Source organism: Lutjanus erythropterus, chromosome 8 (genome assembly GCF_056507025.1).
Source record: "Lutjanus erythropterus isolate fLutEry1 chromosome 8, fLutEry1.hap2, whole genome shotgun sequence".
NCBI lineage: Eukaryota > Metazoa > Chordata > Actinopteri > Lutjaniformes > Lutjanidae > Lutjanus > Lutjanus erythropterus.
In genome coordinates this window covers 33,682,386-33,702,037 of record NC_139324.1, presented here as the reverse complement: position 1 = coordinate 33,702,037, position 19,652 = coordinate 33,682,386, and the positions used below count along the sequence as shown (strand labels likewise).

At 39.8% G+C, this 19,652-nt stretch overlaps 1 protein-coding gene across 4 annotated transcripts; it reads left to right on the top strand.

Moving 5' to 3' along the window:
* The first annotated feature begins 2,677 nt into the window (after positions 1-2,677).
* znf148 (zinc finger protein 148) lies at positions 2,678-14,929 on the top strand. 4 transcript variants are annotated; one of them, XM_084725356.1, is made up of 7 exons: positions 2,678-2,817; positions 6,332-6,654; positions 9,548-9,673; positions 9,798-9,921; positions 10,473-10,556; positions 10,669-10,787; positions 13,110-14,929. In XM_084725356.1, the coding sequence occupies exons 1-7, from the start codon at positions 2,688-2,690 to the stop codon at positions 14,745-14,747; spliced, it is 2,544 nt and encodes an 847-aa protein (XP_084581482.1). In that variant the 5' UTR covers positions 2,678-2,687; the 3' UTR covers positions 14,748-14,929. The 4 variants fall into 4 exon arrangements, with proteins under 4 accessions (XP_084581482.1, XP_084581481.1, XP_084581483.1 ...); XM_084725355.1 differs by having other exon boundaries at positions 6,332-6,714; XM_084725357.1 differs by lacking the exon at positions 2,678-2,817 and adding an exon at positions 3,680-3,771 and having other exon boundaries at positions 6,332-6,714.
* Positions 14,930-19,652: the final 4,723 nt, after the last annotated feature.

Sequence of the window (19,652 nt, the reverse complement as noted above, 5' to 3'; positions counted from 1 at the left end):
AGGGAAGGAGGAAGATGATGATGAGAAGAGGAGGAGGAGGAGAAGGAGGAGGAGGAGGATGAGGGGGACAAAACAATATTGGCAACCTGATGTAAACACTCCTGTTCTTGACCTTAAGGGACACCCACGCGGTTTACCGCAATGTCACCGGTTAGAGCCCCACACACACATACACACACATGCGCGCCCGCACGCACCGTCTCCCGTTTGACACCAGTTCGATCTCCTCCGGTCCTGATGACATTGTCTCACCTTTGAGGACTCAGTGACAGAAGCAGTACCGGGGCTCTAACACAGGGGCCAGCAGTGCCAGATGAGCGCTGTCAAGTTTAACAGAATTTAAGGCTCCGCTCATTTAGGGGTTTTTGGGTACCGGGTGCCCGTGGAGACGCACTCCGGCCATCACCTCCTAACCAGAGCGCGTTTAAACATTACGCACGACACAGAGAGATACACACACGTCCACAGATAGACCCAGAAAGACATTCAAACAAGAAGAAAGACAAGACAAAAGGCAGGCAGCGGACTTACGGGATGACCCTGGGCTCCTCTGCGCGCCCCATCGTGAAATCCCCGTTATTCCCGTTTTAACGGAATCCTCAAATGCCGTGGTCGCAGTCCACGTCCCTGCAAATGTACCACAGGATCACATAGAGGATGAGGAGTATGGCGAAGATGAAGAGCGCTACTAGGATGGCCTTGGTCACCGGAGAGATGAGCGACTGCATGTCAGGAGCAGAGCCGGGCAGAGCGGCCACCGTCCGTCCTCAGTCTGCTGTCTCTCCCGTTCTCCACCTCTCCTCTCCGCCGCTCCGGTAGCAACTGTTGAGGACGGAGCCCGGGGCTTTGACGTGCGCGGACACACACATTAAGAGCCTGACGCACATGCACACGCGCTCCGCGACGCGAATTTATACCGGCGATCCAGGCGCGCAACGCGTGGGGGGCTTTCCTCGCTAGAGGCGGCGCAGGAGGAGTGGGCTGTCTGTCCCCAGATCCACTCAACCCCGCTGTCTGTCGCACATCAGAAGACAAACAGACAGACACAGACAGGGGAGACAGGAGTGATAACAGCCGCGGCTCGCTCAAAGAAGATCAAATTCAGCAGGTGGAGGTTTGGATTTAATCCAAAAGAGACGTTTCTAGACACAGAGCGGAGAAGTACCAAGTTGCGCGCCGAGCTGCTGCACTTGTAGGCAAACAGGTTGATTAGTATTCCTCACGGCAGAGAGTGTGTGCGCGTGTGTGTCTGTGTGCGTGTTGGTGTGTGAGTGTGTGTGGCTTGACAGGCTATCATCTTATCACGACCCTCAGCATCCCCTTTTTGTGCTAAAGCTGTCAGTCGACGGATTAATAGATGAATACAGATGGTTATTACATTACACCTGTCTCCACTTCATTTACATTGTTCCTGTAAGGCTGGTAGGTATTGTTGCGTTCATGCACCCTCCAAAAAGAACTAATCCTATAACCAGACTTGGGGAGTGATTGATTACATGTAACGGGATAAAATTATTTGGATACAAAAAAAGGGGTAACTCTAGTCCATTACAGTTTAAATAAATAAAACAGATTACAGATATCTTTAGTAAAAAAAAAAAAAAAAAAAAAAAAAAAAAAAAAAGATTATTAGCAGGATTACAATTTTAAAATAGAGAACAATATTCTATTATGTACATTACAATACTTAACAAATCTCACAAAACCACTGTGGTCACTTACTAATCTTACAGTTACCAATTAATCACCATTGAAAATAACTGCTAACATTAGCTACACAGAGGAACCACTAGCGTTAGCTTCACAGACCATCCACCAAAGTTAGCAACACAAACTAACCAACAACAACTACACAGAACAACCGCTAATGTTAGCTACACAGACCAACTGATACTACACAGAAATATGCACAAACATAAACAATTAATAAACCTGCAACGAACATGAAACATTACCAACATTTATTATATTTGATATTGAGGTAATCCAAAAGTAATGGAAGTTACATTACTTTAATATTGAGGTAATTGGTAACTGTATCAGAATACATTTGTAAACTAACCCTCCCAACCCTGCATATAACAATCCCATAATATCAGGTAGATGATCTAAAATGTCATGGAAACTGTTGTCACGTCATAGTCGTAATACAGCTGTAAAGATTAAATGTTTTTTTTGTTTTTGTTTTTTTTCCTGGAAAGGCTGTCTCCTTTCTAACAAACATATGTGCCAAACCCACAATGGTACTTTTGTAACTTACATGGTCCACTAAATCATCATCCACTAAAATGAATAAATCAGAGTAGTTTCACTTAGGCAAGAAAATATCCTTCACATGTAAAGACATGACAGCGTGGAACTGGATTTTCTAACCCACTAATAAAGCAGTGTTTAATTTCCGCATGGATCCAATCAGATGACCATCACATTTAGACACTGTGCAGACTATGAATACATTATCCGTGCTTAACCATTGGTTGATATACATATTTTTGAGTGATTAATTTAAAAATGCTGTAAAAAATGGTGACAGCAAAGACCAGAAATGACTGCTGCCAATTATTAAGCCATTACTATAATTAAAGATCATTTATAGAAGTAGGTCGCCAAACTGAAGCCTGCAGGATCATTATCAGCAGCAGTGATCAGGAGCGCGCTGTTCTTCACTGACCGAGGTTGACCACTAGATGGCGACAAATAGACATGGCCATGCCTTCATGAAATGTGATGGTGTATTTGATTATTCCGCACACCATCATTACACTGTAGTCTTGCATAACAATCATGACAGCTATACGGGTCTAAGACGCATAGCAGGTAAGGAGAAACTATGCAGCTTTAATGGTCAACATATCACTCGTGCGCTATTGAGACGTGTGTTATTATTCGTCTTGGTACCGAGCTAGCTAGTCAGCGAACGTTAGCTGTACTAGCAGGCAATAACATTGTGGCCTATTGGCTGGAGTGGCTGAGGAAGCTGGAGGCGAAGCTAGCGCTAAAGCGAAGTAGCCCTGCTGACAACTTTGGGGAAATGTGTGATCGAAAGTAGTGTTTTGTGCAATGTTTGTCGATTGATGTGAGCAAGATTTTATTGGTGAATGGTGCTCGAGAGAAGACATGCCTGATGATATGAGGATGTGATGTCAACTGAATATTAAAGCAACAGAGACAGGGCAATGTTTGCAGCAACTTGCTAGCAGCTAGTTAGCTAACTAGCCTCAAAGAGGCCGTAGACGTCTGTCAAGTACGTGCAAGTAGGAGTTATCTACCGGTCATAGCCTTCAAAGTAAAGCAATTATTGATGCGCTTGTTTCACTGTCTCAGGGTCAAGCTGGTGTCTATATGGATATAACCTTTAATAATGTGCCGAAATAGCTCGGCAGCATCTGTTGCGACTTGTTATTGTGGTTTGAAGAAAAAATATGTCTATTTATTTCAAATTCACCTTAAAATCACCCAACCTATTGCCACTTAGAATGGTTAGTACTTAAAGTGTGTTAGGACTCTGTAGTTATTTGGTGTGTGGCACGGTTAAAGTGGCAGTATATATATGTTGCTATGAACAACTGGTATTACAAGTTGGAAAGTTGGATCTAGGTTGTTTGACCTTTTTTCCATTTGAAGTGATGAACGAGCTTTTATTTTGAAGGCGCACTCGCTTCTTTTCCTGCGTGTCTTAAGCAGATGTAGTAAATGTGACGCGAAGATGTGACAAGCGCTGCTAGCTAGCTGGCTAGCTAGAGACTTAACCCACTTAACCTAAGTGACACAGTGAGTGTGTTTACATATGGGACTAAGTGGTTGTTGGTGTGTGTTTAAACCGTGACAGCTACTTACCAGCTTTACTGCCTCCCGGGTCAGTCTATATTAGCCATCGACAATGTTTAACCTGTTACCAAACGGCCCACAAGTGCTACGTTAGCTAGCGTTACCATTTTAACATCAAGTGATTGCTAGTTAACTAATTAGGTCTTGTTGAAGCGTGACGGCAAGTAAGGACAACACCTGGGTAATGTTGCAGTAGATACTTAATAGCTGGTTTCATCAGTACTATTTCAGTTCAGGGAATAGCTCAACGTAGAATGACATTTAGCCGTCTTTTAAGAAAATATATAAAAAAAAACATTCTGCTTGGCTCATTAGTCAAGTACGGTAACTTAGGCTAACCTAACTAAGTTAAGACATATATAAGACGATTTCGTTTTACGACGTAGCTCTTTGAAAGGGGTGCATTGTATCAATACATTCAGTTGTTTCGCAGTGCTTGCTATCACTGCACCGTGTATTGTACATTTTGTAATATTAAATCTCATAAACAGCAGCTGACCCAGTTACAGAAGTTGACAATTAACTGAGAAGAGGCATTGTTTTGACAACAGATGTGGAACTGAGTGGGATCATATTCTAATTTTCGTATTCCCAGAGCAAGTTGTGTATATGCAACTAGTGAGTTAGTGAAAATTAAGCATGCTGGAACTAGATTATTACTAGCCCATATAATATTTATAATAACAGCCCCTGAATATTTTACATAATACTTTCTTCTGGTTTGGGAAACGCAGACCAACCATTCTAGAGCTAGTGTAGGTGACTTCTTAGTGCAGGGCTGCACGATTTGTTTAACAACAACAACAAAAAAGCAGTTATTTTGACCACAGTTAGTGGTAATTATCAGTTTTGCATTAACTTTTATGTTCACTGAAAAAAAAAATTAAAACTGCGATTTTGTGTTATTATTGAGGTCTGTACCAAGCAAATATGTTTTCTTTCATCTGGAGAGCAAGATTTTTAGGCCAGGTGATCTATGCAGTACTACAGTATGTCATTATAATGCTGTTTTCTCATACATTTTTCCTTTTTCAAAAAAATTGCGATTTGGTTCTGGTTCTGCGATTTGGATATTGCACTTGGCCATATAGCAGTTTTATTGCAATTGTGATTAATTGTGCAGCCCTAATTTACTGCCAACATGGGTACCTTTTCTTTGAGGTTTTGTGATGCCAGGAATGTAAGTGACCTTTGCACATCAAAATAGTAAGTAAGCTCATGAGAAACTTGGAAGTGTAAGTGCACTATCTCAGTGGAGCTGGGTATTGTTTAAAAAAAGTACTATACCAGTGCCCGTAAAACGATACCGATATGAATAGAGTACTGCTGGTCTCTTTTTCTACTAGAGTTGTCACAGTACCAGAGTTTTCTAAGTGTTACACTTAGATACAATACCAGTTTAAAGGAACAATATTCGATACCTCTTTCCTTTACAGCTAGAAAGAAAAAAAGTCCTGTGCACCCGACTTAGGACAGAAAGGTACAGCAAAAGTCACTGAACAGCAAAATGTAAATGACAGTTGACAGGGCATAAAACCAGTTTATCTATACAAATCAAAACATGATACTCTAACAATAGAATGTCTATCAAAATAAATTTAAAAAAATGTTTAAATTGATCTTAAAATCAAAAGTGGTAATAGATTTGGAGAACTGTGACACTGCTTGTCTTGAATGCGCATTTAACTGTACTGAACTGCACTGAACTGTACACTTTTTTTTAATAGCTTATGTACAGGTTTTAGGGCGGCATGACATGCTAAAAAAAAAAGACACCACAAGCCTGTTTTATAGGCATACTTTGACCTTCATCATACCAAAGACTGCTGGTTTCATTTGCCAGGTCATGGGTCAGAAATCTACTTACCCAAAGAAAATTTGTAGACTGAAGTGTAAAAAAAAAACAAAAAACGTGAAAATAGTGAAAAATGTCGACCCCAGTTTTTCAAGGTGATGTCTTTAAATGTCTTTCTTTGTAATAAGATAACCTGTGAAAAGCAGAGAATCTCCATATTTGAGAGGCTGAAAACAGCATTTTAAGCCGTTTTTGCGTGAAAATTTACTTATTTGGTTGAATAATAATCTAAATAGTTGAACTGTTGTTTATCACTTGCCTGGCAGTGATTGAAATGGAATGAAAAACAGTCATTTATTTATGATCTTGGTAAAAAAAAAAAAAAAAAAGTATCAAAAGCAAGTATCATTTGACTAGAGAGGTTATGGTACTACTTGGTAATGGGTTATTTTGGTTGATACCATGAAGTTATTGACAACCGATCCCCAACCTTACATCTTAGTCACTTGGACTGCTGCATTTTTGCTGTCTTTGCATCAAGAATCACAATGGAAATACCTTTGGGAGCCTTTTTATTCCTTGATGTTTTTGTTTTATGTGTAATTTTGCATTCACTGTCTCATAATGTCAAATGAACTAAAACATTGATGTATGATGTGTATTTTTCCAACACTGTTTACTCATCTCTCTGTTTCTCTCTTTTTACAGAGTCAAGAACTACTCTATGTAAGATGAACACTGAGGACAAGCTGGAGGGTATGCTGCTGAAGTGCAGCAGTGGAGGCATAGATGGAGGAGGGAGAGTCGGGCTGGTCAGCGGAGGAGGACTTGTGGTGATGACCCTTGGGGAGCGATCGCTGGCAAACCACCCTCTCTTGGCCGAGGACGACGAGGACGAGGACGAGGATGAGGACTTGACTGGGAGCTCGCTGGTTACACACGACCTGGTCCCTCCAGAGCAGCTGATGATGCAGGAGGAGATGACAAAGAATGGTGGAGGAGGAGGAGGAGAAGAGGAGGGAGGAGGCGAGGTGGGAGTGCATTTCCCCCTAAAACTCACCAATAAGTTGCCCTGCTTGCTTCATATGCCAGTGAGTTCATGCTGGTTGAGCAGTAGTCCATGTAAAGATGATAATTTTTGTGTGGATACTGTACATATGGTCTCCACATCGTCATAGTGAGTCTACTTTTATATCATCTCATGTAACGTCTGGTCAATTCTCTCAGCGCTCAAAATTCACTGAGGTACTGAGACATGTATGAAAACCACCCTTGGCCCTGGTCACCTGATACCTCGTCATAAAAAGTAGCCACTTCATAATAAGCAATTTGATAAAACATCTAAAGAACCAGGGCTGCAACTAAGGATTATTTTCATTGTTGATTTATCTGTTGATTATTTTCTTGTTCAATCTATTAGTCGTTTGTTCCATATGATGTCAGAAAAGGGTAAAAGGGAAACTGAAACAAACTCACAGAGGGCACCTGTAGACCGCAGCCACTGTCCAAGAAGTCCCACCTGGTGTTAACTAGTTGAATGCCTTGAATAATTAATCCAAGGATGAAGGGGAAAAAAAAATTCTGTCACAAGTCTGTAACCCCTTTTCTTGGTTGTTAGCATTTTCCAGTCCTTCTAGCTGTGGGTAATAAGCGGGCTACAATTTTTCTTTACTCTTTTTTTAATTCTCCTGTTAATCTTCACCAAAATGGCCTGACAGTACAGTACAGCCAACTTTGCTCGGGTTCATAGCAGGGTAAACACCCTGTTTAGACAGACAGAAGTGTAACAATGTCAGAGAAGAACTAATTAGCTCTCAGGTACGAGGGACCTGACTGAGCAACTTACAAACTACACATGTAAATGAATAATTTAAATAATTGTTGGAGTAAAACAGTCAGCAGCCTTCACAGTTTGAAAGGCATCAGCTGAAGCGATTGTGATGTAAAGTGTTTTGTATTGGAAAAGAATGAATATGCAGCATGTGATTTTTTTAAAGACTTAAAAAACAACTCTTATTTATTTGTTTATTTTATATATTTTATTTATTTACAAGGGATAGTGCACAGTACTCAGCTTTGATGTTTACACTTCAGTGTAACTGTATTAGGGTTAGTTCAGAGGCTAGTTTTCATGTGTAATCACTGGGCAGGTTATGACAAATTAATGCCTGATGTCATTGATAAAGCACTTCAACAAGTAATACAAAACAATGCAGTACAGTACATAAATACGTCACAGAAGTACAGAGATAAAAACAATGAAAGTATGTGTAGGCAGTGCCAAAGATGAGATAGTAAGATTACTCATGATTAGGCAGGTCGGTAGGAAGCTCTTTGTTTATCCCAGTGAGGAAATTTCAATCTCACAGCAGCAGAGATATGAAGGGATTGGACAATAAAGGATTGTAGATAAGGAGAATACTATACCATACAATAAAAAAAAGAATGAAGATAATAATAGTACTGATACTAATGTGAGGACAGGGTATATCAATAAGCATGATAAAGTATTAACTAAAGTATAAGAAGTGTAGAACAATCCAGACAGTCCAACAGACTGTGCATCACTAAATAAAAGCAAGAAATGTGCAAAAACAGGTCAACAGTGTGGTAGCTGTTATGCACTTAGTTATGCAGTGGTTATGCAGTGTGAGATGTATTAAAAAACAGTGCAAACAGATAGAGTTCACACGAATAGTTTGATATGTGTAAAAAGTAGTTCAAACAGAGTCTACATGCTTGGTTATGAAATGTATAAAAGAAATTTGGCTGAGACTGGAGTCATTGCTGCAGGTGGCGTTGTACAGGAGGACAGCTGTAGTATAAAAGAGCGCATGAATTGCTCCTTTGAACACCTCAGAAGGGCGAGACAGCTACTGAAGGTGCTTCTCAGGCCGTTAATCTCCACATTGAGGGGATGAGATGGATTTTCCAGTATGATCCTGGTTTTGATTGCATGTTTGGTTCACTTTAAGCCATGTGTTTATTTTGTAAAGGTTAGATAATTAATGTACTCTCTTAACTCAGTAGGTAGACAGTTCCAGTGGTGGGTGGCTCTCACTGAGAAGACTGTTTGCCCAAAGTTACTAAATCTGTATTGTACAACTCAGTCTCCTCTGGTAGCTGCCCTTGTCCCGTGCCCTGACTTTAGGCTGCTTAAAATATCATTCCTGTTTATAAGGCCTGCACAATTAATCAAAATATTATTGAATCGCAATATGGTCAATTGTAATAGCCAAATCACAGGAGATGAAATGTTTTGATTAAGGAAAAATGTGTGACAAAACAGAATTTTAAAAAAGTACTGTAGAGCTGCAGAGACTTTCTGGCCAACACGTCTCGTTCTGCAGATGTAAGAAAACACGTTTGGGACAGACCTCAACAAACGTCACGTCATCATGATTTAAATAGATTTTGTTCAGCGAAAATTAAAATTCTAATACAAAATGGTCATTCCTAGTAATCGTTAATCATATCTCAGTATCCATCAAAATGATAACAGTATTATTTTTACTACCATATTGTGCAGCCCTGCTTTTTATTAGAACTTTGATCAAAAACATTGTTCTCGCTAAGTTATTTGCTTGAAGCTGGGAACATCATTTAAAGTAAGTCAGGTGGGAGATCTACAGATGCTGCCAGACCAGCTGGAAGATGTGATTTCTCAGCATGTCCTAGACTTTCTAGGACCTGAGGTTTCCCTCTGGTGTATTTTCCCTCCAGCAGGGGGTCATCATCCTCAGAGGATGCTTGAACTACATCAAGTGGCTTCATAAAATGATGTGGAGCAGCCACTCCATGCTGAGCTCTCCTCACACTGCTAGATTATCCTCTGCTTGTCCTATTGCACCTGGGTGGGCGGGCTTTTAAGTAGGTCATCTGCCTTATTAAATGTCTTGTCTTTTTATGGTCCTGCTTTTACAGTTGAGCATCAAGCAGGAACTGAAGCTGTCTGAGCCACCGGTCCAGATAAAGAAGGACAAAAAAGGAGTGAAGGACCTGATGGTGTGTCCCAAGAAGAAAAAAAGGAAGCAGCGTTCACCAGCAAAGGTGCAGGTCCATTTTATCTGAGAAATTACATTTTTTAAAAAATGTCCTGACCTGTGTGTGTGAGAATATTCCACAGTGACAGCTGTGAGAGTGAAACACACACTTTGTGTCTTTGCTGTTACAGATTCTCAGCATCAATGACGATGGATCGTTGGGCGTACAAAACCCCAAGTGTCATGTCTGCGTTCACTGTAATGCTGCATTCAGAACCAACTACCATCTACAGAGGCATGTCTTCATCCACACTGGTATGAATTACACGTTTTGTTTCCTCTCTTTTTTAACATTGTTTTTTATTTATACTTATGCACATTTGAATTATACACTGCTGCTTTTTCAGGAAATGAAAAAAAGTTATTCTCAGCTCTGCAGGCGAGCATGAAAATTAGCAGCAATAATGGTATCATGTGCATCGACATAGAGAGGAGTCTTCAAAATAAAATAAAACAAAATAAAAATGCATTAAAAGAAAAAGAGGTTAACTTTGGCCAAATTCATAATGGAATCAGTTCAGCATCTTGTCACATTTGTAATCCAAAATAAGAAATTATTGGAGCCCATCTCTTTAAAAACATGTCTGTCTTTATTTTTTCCATCTAGTGCATGTTCTTTAACTGTCTTGCCATCGATATAGGGTGGGTGGCAATACTCACTTACGTTTTAAAATGCTATTATATTAGCTTCTTGCTTTTTCAGTCAGCAATAGATAAACTGTCAAGCAAAACAGGGGCAAATTAAACTGTTGCTTTCCTTGAGTTTATTTGTACACTGACTTTTACATATGTTTTTCAAACTCCAGGTGAGAAGCCGTTTCAGTGCAGCCAGTGTGATATGCGCTTCATTCAGAAATATCTTCTCCAGAGACACGAGAAAATCCACACTGGTGAGTGAAGAACAGATGATATCAACACACACTAGGATTTTGCTTTGTCGTTTTAGTCTCAAGGGAGTCACCTTGTCTTCTTCTTTTATCTTTTTCTCATCTTTTTGTTTAGGTGAAAAGCCTTTTCGCTGTGACGAGTGCGGGATGAGGTTCATCCAGAAGTACCACATGGAGAGACACAAGAGGACTCACAGTGGAGAGAAGCCTTATCAGTGTGACTACTGTCACCAGGTAGGATCTGTTTTTCTTTGCCGGGAATTTAGTGCACCTGGAAGCAACAGGATAATTGAATATAATGGAAATAAAAGGCATTCATAGTCTGAATTGGTCTTGCTAGTTAGTGAGTTCGGTATCGGCCTGTATTGTTACAGATATGCACAAATATGAAAACTTTTTACAGAACATATAAAGCAGAAAACAAGGATAAATGTAAATGCTGAGAAGCTGCTTCTTGTTTTGCAACCTGCGCCTAACTGACTGTCAGTATTACAATTTACAGGAATTGACTGATACCGAACAGTTTTATTTTACAGTTTATTTTATTTTATTTAGTCTTTATTTTTGCAGTGTTCATTTCCACAATTGGCTGACAGTGTAAATAAATTATTTAAGTTGTTTGTTGAATAAACAGCAAAATCAGTGCACAATCCACATAGCACAGGTCTATATTTAGTCCAGCTCAGTATTGGCCCCCATATAGCTAATCTGGGTATTTTTTCCCTTTGTGTCCATCCAGAGACTATAACTATAAAACGTATAGTCCAGACCACAGTTTTATAGTTGTGGCATGGACTCCACCATCCACTTGAGTTAGAATAATTTTAGAACTGTATTAGTCTCAAAAATCCCATATCAGTCAGGCTCTATTAGTTATTATTTAGTTATTTTAGTTCTGTGTCATGCCAACCATCTGGCTCATTCCTCATGGGATCTTAAGACACCACCATATATATATTATTTCTTTATTTATGGTTTATTTAATAGGGACAGATACAGCGTACATAGACAAGCTGAAAAACAGTCATCCGATGCAAGCTACAGATTGATCACTTGTTTCAGCTGCTCATTTGTTGAGAGCAGCTGCTTCTCTGTCCAGGGGCTGTTTAGGGCCTGGCTACTACCTGATTTTATCATGTCTGTCACGTATTCTACAGATATAGACATTGAAACTGTTGTGAAAGGGGTCATGTTGCTGTTATGAAGTTGATGTGATTGTCAACAGATTATTTTCACTGTCCATTTTTCTGAGAACCGTGCGCATTGGGCAGAAAAAAGTAGGCGAGGTGTTGATCAGTAGAGGAAGTCGCTGCAGCCACACGTGCTGCGTGGCTTCTCTAAAACTTGTATCAAAATAGCACATCTGTGGTTAATATGTGCACCGAAATTAAGAGCATGTGGACGTTCTGCTCAGGTAGGCAGTGAAGAAGTATGAGGGTTAAAGGGATGGTCTGTGTCTTGTGATCCCCACCCTCCACTCACATCTACCACACACATAAACCATGGTCAGTGTGATGTGTGTTCAAAATACATTTTAAAAAGGGAGGGATCAAGATGATTTAGTTTCATTGAAATACAAACAATAAATATATAGCCAGTTAGAGACGGAATAACACAGTATATTAACAGATTTTGTTTAATTAAAAGATTTCACCCACACCAAAGTTAAATACTTTGACCTTAATAAACCTTACTTTATTTCATAGATTGAACACAGGTTTGAAATAACATAAACACAACCTAGAAATCTCATTTGTTGTCTCATATTTGTTGTGCCATTTGTTAAGCTTGTTAAGATTGTCTTTTTATCCCCTGTATACTACAAAAATTCTTACTTCTACTAAAACATATTGGAGCAAAGATAAATAAAACATATTACCTCATGATGAAGTATTGCTTTAGTCTCTCAGAAAAAGAAAAAAACATTTATGAAACAAATTTCAAGTGAGCTGTACATTCAGACTAACTCAGTTGTTACAAACCTATAGAAAATCTTGATAATTTATTTTTCCCCTTCATCTCCCAGGTTTTGTCCAGGTAACTATACAATTTAAATGTGTCATATGTGAACAGCCAACTCAATTTTTGTGTAATAATCCTTTTTTACAAAATGTTTTTATATTAAATAACAAAGTGTTGCACAGTTCCCCCTAAAATTGGCAGTAGAAAACTAACTAAAACTTCACTGACTAAATTTTTTTCATCAGTCAAACAGTAATCTGAAAAAACTTTATATGGGCCAAGATAGCAGGATGTGAGCACAGAATTCATGTGAACTGAAACCAACCAACGTCTCTGTCTATTTAACCCAGGAATTTAAAGTCGTAAAAAAAAATAAAGACTCAGGAATGAAATAAAACTATAGGCTTGCTTGCAGCATCACCTCTAGCAAGATGAGCATGTCAAGTTTTATAAAAGAGGTCACTGAAAATATTATGAGTGCCATAGAAGGTGCTTAGTTTGAGTTGTCTGTATTTTCTCGCCTAAGATTTTTCTCTACATTGGCCCTGTTTCACTGTAACAGTAGAATAAAAGTCTTTTCTCCTCTGTCCACAGTACTTCTCCAGAACAGACCGGGTTTTAAAGCACAGACGAATGTGTCACGAGAACAGAGAGAGAAAGGCCAACAAGGCAGCTGGTAAAGTCGGGCCTTTGCGCGAAGCAGATTCTTTAGGCCTCCCCTTTCTCGCCAAAGAGTGTTCCCTCCCCAAGAAAAAGCGCCAGAAGTGTGCAGACAAGAGCTCAGGCGCTTCCACTGCTGCCCAGCCGGACGAGCACGCTGTCGCTGTTGCAGAGACGGTGGAGAAGGAGGAGCAGAGACAGAATAAAATTGAAGGTCTACCTCTCTACTCTGTGTCCTCCAAAGTCAAACACGAGTACGTGATTGCAGACTACTCAGTGGAACTTCCTGAAGAAACAGCTAGCCCGCACCAAGACGGAGACGTGTCACCAGAGGACACGACTCCTCCCAAACTAGTCCTGAAGAAAATCCCCAAGAGGAGTCTCAAACAGTCCAGTGAACAAACTCCGCCCTGCCTGTCCTCGTTGTCTTCCTTTGAGGAAAACACGAAGGTGACGCAGTACACCTTTGAGATCGTGGACAAGCAAGGCCTCTTAGACGTCGAAAGCAACACTGAACTCGAGGCGGTTGAAACTCTTCAAGGAGGACCAGCAAAGCCAGCAGCCAGCAGCACAAACTACGACGACGCCATGCAGTTCCTCAAGAAGAAGCGTTATCTTCAGGCTGCGATGGCCAACAACAGTCGGGATTACAGCCTGAACACGAGCAGCATTTCCACTCAGCCGCCTGTTACTCAAACTGTGGTGTCGACCGTCATCGACGAGACTGTCCCCGCCACCATTCTGGAGCCCCAGCCCATCAACACAGAGATAAAAGCCACACATGACAAGAACGTGCTGCCAGATGAGGTTCTTCAGACGCTGTTGGACCATTACTCCAACAAAGCCAACGGGCAGTCAGACATTTCCTTCAGTGTGGCGGACACAGAGGTGACGTCAAGCATATCCATCAACTCCTCGGATGTCTCAGACAGCAGCCCCGTGGAGAGCCTCGGAGCCTCGAGCGCCCAGGCTCAGCCGGCCACAGAGAAGGTCAGCCTCTTGCAAGAATACTCCAAGTTTCTCCAGCAGGCGCTTGAGAGGACCAGCCAGAACGACAGCTACCTGACGAGCCAGAGCCTCAGTCTGGTCTCCGAAAACCCCACCTTAGCTGGACAACCTCTGTTCTCCACCGAGAAACAGTTTCCTTCCCCCAGCAGGTTCAAATCAGGGATGAGCTCTCCGCTAAGGTCCACATTAGAGAAACCTCACTTTGGATTGCTGGTCGGGGACTCCCAGCACTCGTTTTCATTTTCAGGTGATGAGACGACCCCTCCCTCCGCAGTGTCCCCAGCTGAGGAGGACTTTCTGGAGCAGGTCTCGCCCTCCAAAAAGACAGACTCCTCACAAGGCATACTGCAGACATTTCAAATAAGCTCCTTCGATCAGAACTTCAAATCTCACTTCCAGGCATCGAGATCTGGATCCTCCTCGCAGTTTACCGTTGCCAATGGACAATTAAGTCTTCGAGGACACAGCACAGACTTCTCAGAGTTCCCCTTAGTCAGAGTCACTGAGACCAGGTCTCAACTGAACTCCTCTCCTGATGTTTCATCCAGTGAAACCTTTGGCTGAAGGGAGAGGGGAAGAATTTCATTTCTGTTTATAATTTTAGCAGCACTTTATCTCATGTCTCCTGTTTTGCCAAAACGAGTCCCATCGCAACTTTGTGCTCTTTCTCAAAGCATTTTGTTATAAAACATATTAATGTTTTTTTTTCTGTTTAGTGCAACCTCATAGAATGGAAATACTGAAAATTGATAAATAATAATTAACATTTCCCCTTTAAAAAAATGAATTGTAATTGAGCGTGGGTATATTTCTTGCTCCAGAATGTACATTGAGAGATTAAACGACCAAAGCATAATGCAAGAGATGGAGTGAAATATTCTCTCATAGCATTGCTGTAGAGTTAATCTTGAATCAGTTTGCCTTGCACAAAAACTCTTGCTGCTTAATGCAACATTTCCACTTATTTAAAAAAAAGGCCCTTATTTATATATGCTCTTATTGCATCTACCTCCCCTCCCTGTTAAGTCAGATTTAAAGAGGCAGTTCACCCCCAAACACATATTTTTCCTATGACTTGTAGTGCTATTTATTCGTCTAGATAATTTTGGTGTGAGCTGCTGATTTTTGGAGATATCGACTGTAGAGATTTCTGCCTGCCTTCTCTGGAATATAATGGGTCAAAATGGCACTCAGCTTTTGGTGCCCAAAGAGGTAAAAGAAAAAAAATTGAAGACCAGAAATCATGATCTGTTCATGCAAGATAATCCACACGCCTTGTTGTGAGTACTTTCATGCACAAACTATTTTATTTCTAGTACAAAGAAGGTAGTTCTGGTAGACTCTACTGCAGAAAGAAAGTAGGCTCGTTGAAGGTGAAGTGCACCTCGCCGGGAAAGTGGACGGGTTCAGACAGTTGCAGCAGGAGAGGTGACAAAAAGCGGCAGTCAAGACGGACAGTTTTCAGCAGCCTTCCGAGAATATGCAGGAAGTGACAGAAACATTTACATCCTGTTAGATCCATCTATAGGCTACCTATAATCTGCAGATCATGTTCACATCTTAAGATAAAGTTGAATTAGAAGAGATCCCCCACTGTTTTAAATAATGCAAAGCACTTTGTAACTGCTCGTTTTGACATGACATGTTTGGGGGTTTTTTGGTGCTTTGTGCACCACAAGCCAATATTTCATCCCATTATATTTGGAGAGAGGACAGACATCTCTACAGCCGAGATCTCCAAAACTCTGCAAGTCACACCAAAACAATCTCAATGGATAAACGGCACTACAGGCCAGAGCAAAAATATGTGTCTTTGATTTTGGGGTAAACTGTCCATTTAAGTTCACTCCTAGACCCTTTTTATTCCAGCTGTGTAACACCTGTTAAATTATGTACTGAAATGACACCATGATTAGATCCTAACCGATTCTTCACTTTACGTTGGAAGTCACTTTACGGTTACCTGACACAGGTGTTTCCACATGACATGTAATGAATGATGCTACAGGAAAGATTGAACTGATTGTATTCATGTGATATGGAATCTAGTTTACTTTTCCACTGACAGATCAGGCCTCATTTGGCTGGTGTGAGGGTCAAAAAGTAGGAATCGGAGTTCCCTTCATAAATTTCTTAACATTATGTGAATTAATGTATTCCCTTTGAATCTCTTGGCACTGTTTCTTTCTTTTAAACAAATGTGACTAGTCCAAGATAGACTGTGTAATAAAAAAAAAAAAGCTGTACTAGGTTTAAAATACCTGCCCCCCAACTAACATTAAAAAAAGATTCAGATATCAAATAGCTGCACACATGTAATGGTTGCAGGATAATTCTTATTGTCATTATTTTCCTTCAGAAGTATAGGTAATTTGTAGTGAAATTACTTAAGAAGATTGTGCGTAAGGTTTTGCACAATTTGCACATTTTTCACTACAGGGAATGTAGTATGTACTTTGACAGTGGAGGAATTGCATTAATACTTTCACTTAAAAAGGCCACTTTCAGTTAAATGAGATTTCTGAGACCCGTCGGTGAAAACCCTCACGTTAGATTTGGGTTGTTTGAAACAACAAATGCTCTTTGCTTTGTGTCACTTATAATGTAGCTTCTGTAACTGCAGTTTTATAGTACTTTGATTGTTGTCCTTGTTGGAAGATGCACAATGTGATTAGACCCACCTGTACTGATTGAAAATCAAAGTTTTATTAAGGTTATAGTGTGAAAGACAGTACATGTGCAAATGAGGTGCTTGGTTTTTTTTCCAGTTTTATTTGTTTTGCATCTGTGCCTTCTTTTGTTTTCTCTTTTATTCCAGGCTTTCCTTTACTCATTCCTGTATATGTATTTCTTTTTCTCTAAGGCTACTAATTCCACTTGCACAATAACAACAAACACATAAGCTATGGACCTACTCAGTCTGTAATACGTTGAGATCCGGGAGCTTTATTTAATTTTGCTCTTCATATTTAGAGTGTTAGCAGGAAATAGCACCAAGTTTAACTCTCAAACTATTATCTGTGGTTGGAAGGAAATGCCATTTTGTGACTGTGCTGCAGTGTGTGTATATGAGTACAGAATCATTTCATCTGTAGTTTTGATAATTATCACCTACTTGCAAGAATTCAGTTGTAAGCCACATCTGTCCAGGCCTCATTGGCGAAAATGTGATTGAATGAGGTCTCTTCTGTGCTTCATCCTCGCACCGTTGGTTGTTTTCCACGTGTACGTGTGTGTGTGATGTCTTAGGTGCTATTGTGTAAAACACTGTGTTTTATATGCTCCATCAAATTAGGTTTGAAAATCGATGTTAAGCTCCCTCTTGTTACAATTCTACTGACAATCAGGGACGGACGGCACCCATGTTAATCATCAAACACTTTTATTTTCTTTCCTCGTTGATCATTCCCACTAGAGTCTATAGGAAATATTCTGCTGTAAATACATTGTATATTTTTATGTTCTGAGAAGTACTGTTAGATCTTTGTGTCAATAGAGTGACAAGTCTTGTGCAAGAGACACTTTTTGTCAGTGGAAGGCACATTTATTAGTTTTCAAGCATTTATTACATTCAACAATGAATCCATTTCACTCGCCGACAAGGTGTGGCTTTCTGAGGTGTGTGTGTGTGTATATATCTCACCACTGTTATCAGAAGATTTACACTTGTTTTTTTGTTTTTAATGATTGGTTACAGAGATTTTTTTTTTTTCGCTTTTATTTTGGTAGTTATTTTCAATGCAGTTGATTGTGCATTATGAAGGGATTTACTGTAAACAGCTGTTGGGAATGAAAAGCCCCCCACCATGAGAACATGTTCATTTGGTCTTAAGGGACAGTTGACCCCAAAATCAAAAAAACATATTTTTCCTCTGGCCTGTAGTGCTATTTGTCCATCTAGATTGTTTTGGTGTGAGCGGCAGAGTTTTGGAGGTATCAGCCATACAGATGTCTGCCATTTCTTGAACATAATGGAAGACAAGGGCACTCATACATTTAAAAAACTCAACAGGAATGTCTCTGTCCAGAAATCATGACCTGGTTACTCAAGATAATCCACAAACCTTGTTGTGAGAGGTTTCATGCAAATATTTCCTCTGTGAAACTGCTCACAACAAGGTCTGTGTATTTATAATTTCTGGAAAGAGACGTCGCTGTTGAGTTTTTCACAAGCCGAGTGCCATCTACTTTGAGAGAAGGCAGACATTACGCCGATTTCACCAAAACATGGCAACTTACTCTAAAATAATCTAGATCTGTAATTCCTAGAAACTGGGTCACCAAATAAATAAAACTTTATGAAAGAAATCATAGTAATTCTGCCAATTTCAGAATTACATCTGCAATACACCTTTTATAAAGCGCTGTGTATGTTGTCTCTATTCATGAGAGGAAAGAACGAGAGTCTTATTCCACCTAAATGTGCTTATTTTGTCTCATTTATAGAGGATAAAGGGCCCATTTTATTTTATTTCCTGATGAGAGGAAATAAATGAACTCCTCCCAAGATTTATTGATAAGGGTTGCTGTGGCTGTGGGTTGCAATGGCTTGTCATTTCTAAAAAGTGGGACCACAGAAATAAAGTGTGGGAAATACTGATCTTGATGGATAAATATAAGTACAGGCCAGAGGAAAAAAATGTGCACTTTTGATTTTGCGGTGAACTGTCCCTTTATAAAGTAATAGTCCACCTGAAATCAACTTTTTTTTTTTTTTTGGATCAAATATTTAACCTCAGTAGCTGTTGTCAGCTTCAGTTCATGTCAGTTACAATAGATTTTTGGTGGTTTATTACTTTTGTGGTTGAAATTTTCCACTAGTTAACCATTTCATCATAAGCAACTATTGAAAGCACAGTGCAGACGAGTAATTCTGCTTCGGTAAATTTTTAGTTTCCCATGAATTCTATGAGTTGTACTATGGTATTTTTGCTTTTTAATTAACTTGTCAGTAACCTGGCCATAAGTGTCCTTGTATAAGCTAGAGGAAAAAAAAAATATTTGTTTTGTGTAAAAAGATCTGAACTACGAATTTTTTGATAAAAACTATTTTTGAAACATGTCATTTATGGCACTGATATGTACAGTATATCATATGCAGTCACTATTGCTACCCTCATTTATATCTGTACAAGTCGTTTGTGTCAAGATCTTTCAAATGCAGAAAGGAAACTTCTCCTCGAGTCTGAACTTTTGACTTTTCATACTTTCGAAGAACTTGACAAGGAAGCCGTACTGCTTCACTGTAAGGCTGATCTCAAGTTAGACAGTAAGATTTATTTGCATGGTCTCTAACTTGTCGGGTCGAGTGAACTTGTTTTATGAATAATGTGCAGCTTTAATTGTAGCTGATTAATTTCAGTCAAGTAACCCATATGATTAGATTTTTCCAATATATTATGATTTGTAAACAATCGGATTAAATTGTTGTTTTTGATTGTTGTGTGTCATGTCCTTATAAATAAAATA

Bases quoted from the DNA above. Each gene is read 5' to 3' on its own strand.
- znf148 (XM_084725355.1), top strand. From the start codon at position 2,688: ATGGCGACAAATAGACATGGCCATGCCTTCATGAAATGTGATGGTGTA. The intron at 2,818-6,331 runs GTAAGGAGAAAC...CTCTTTTTACAG, and splicing joins GGGTCTAAGACGCATAGCAG to AGTCAAGAACTACTCTATGT. The intron at 9,674-9,797 runs GTGCAGGTCCAT...TTGCTGTTACAG, and splicing joins AGCAGCGTTCACCAGCAAAG to ATTCTCAGCATCAATGACGA.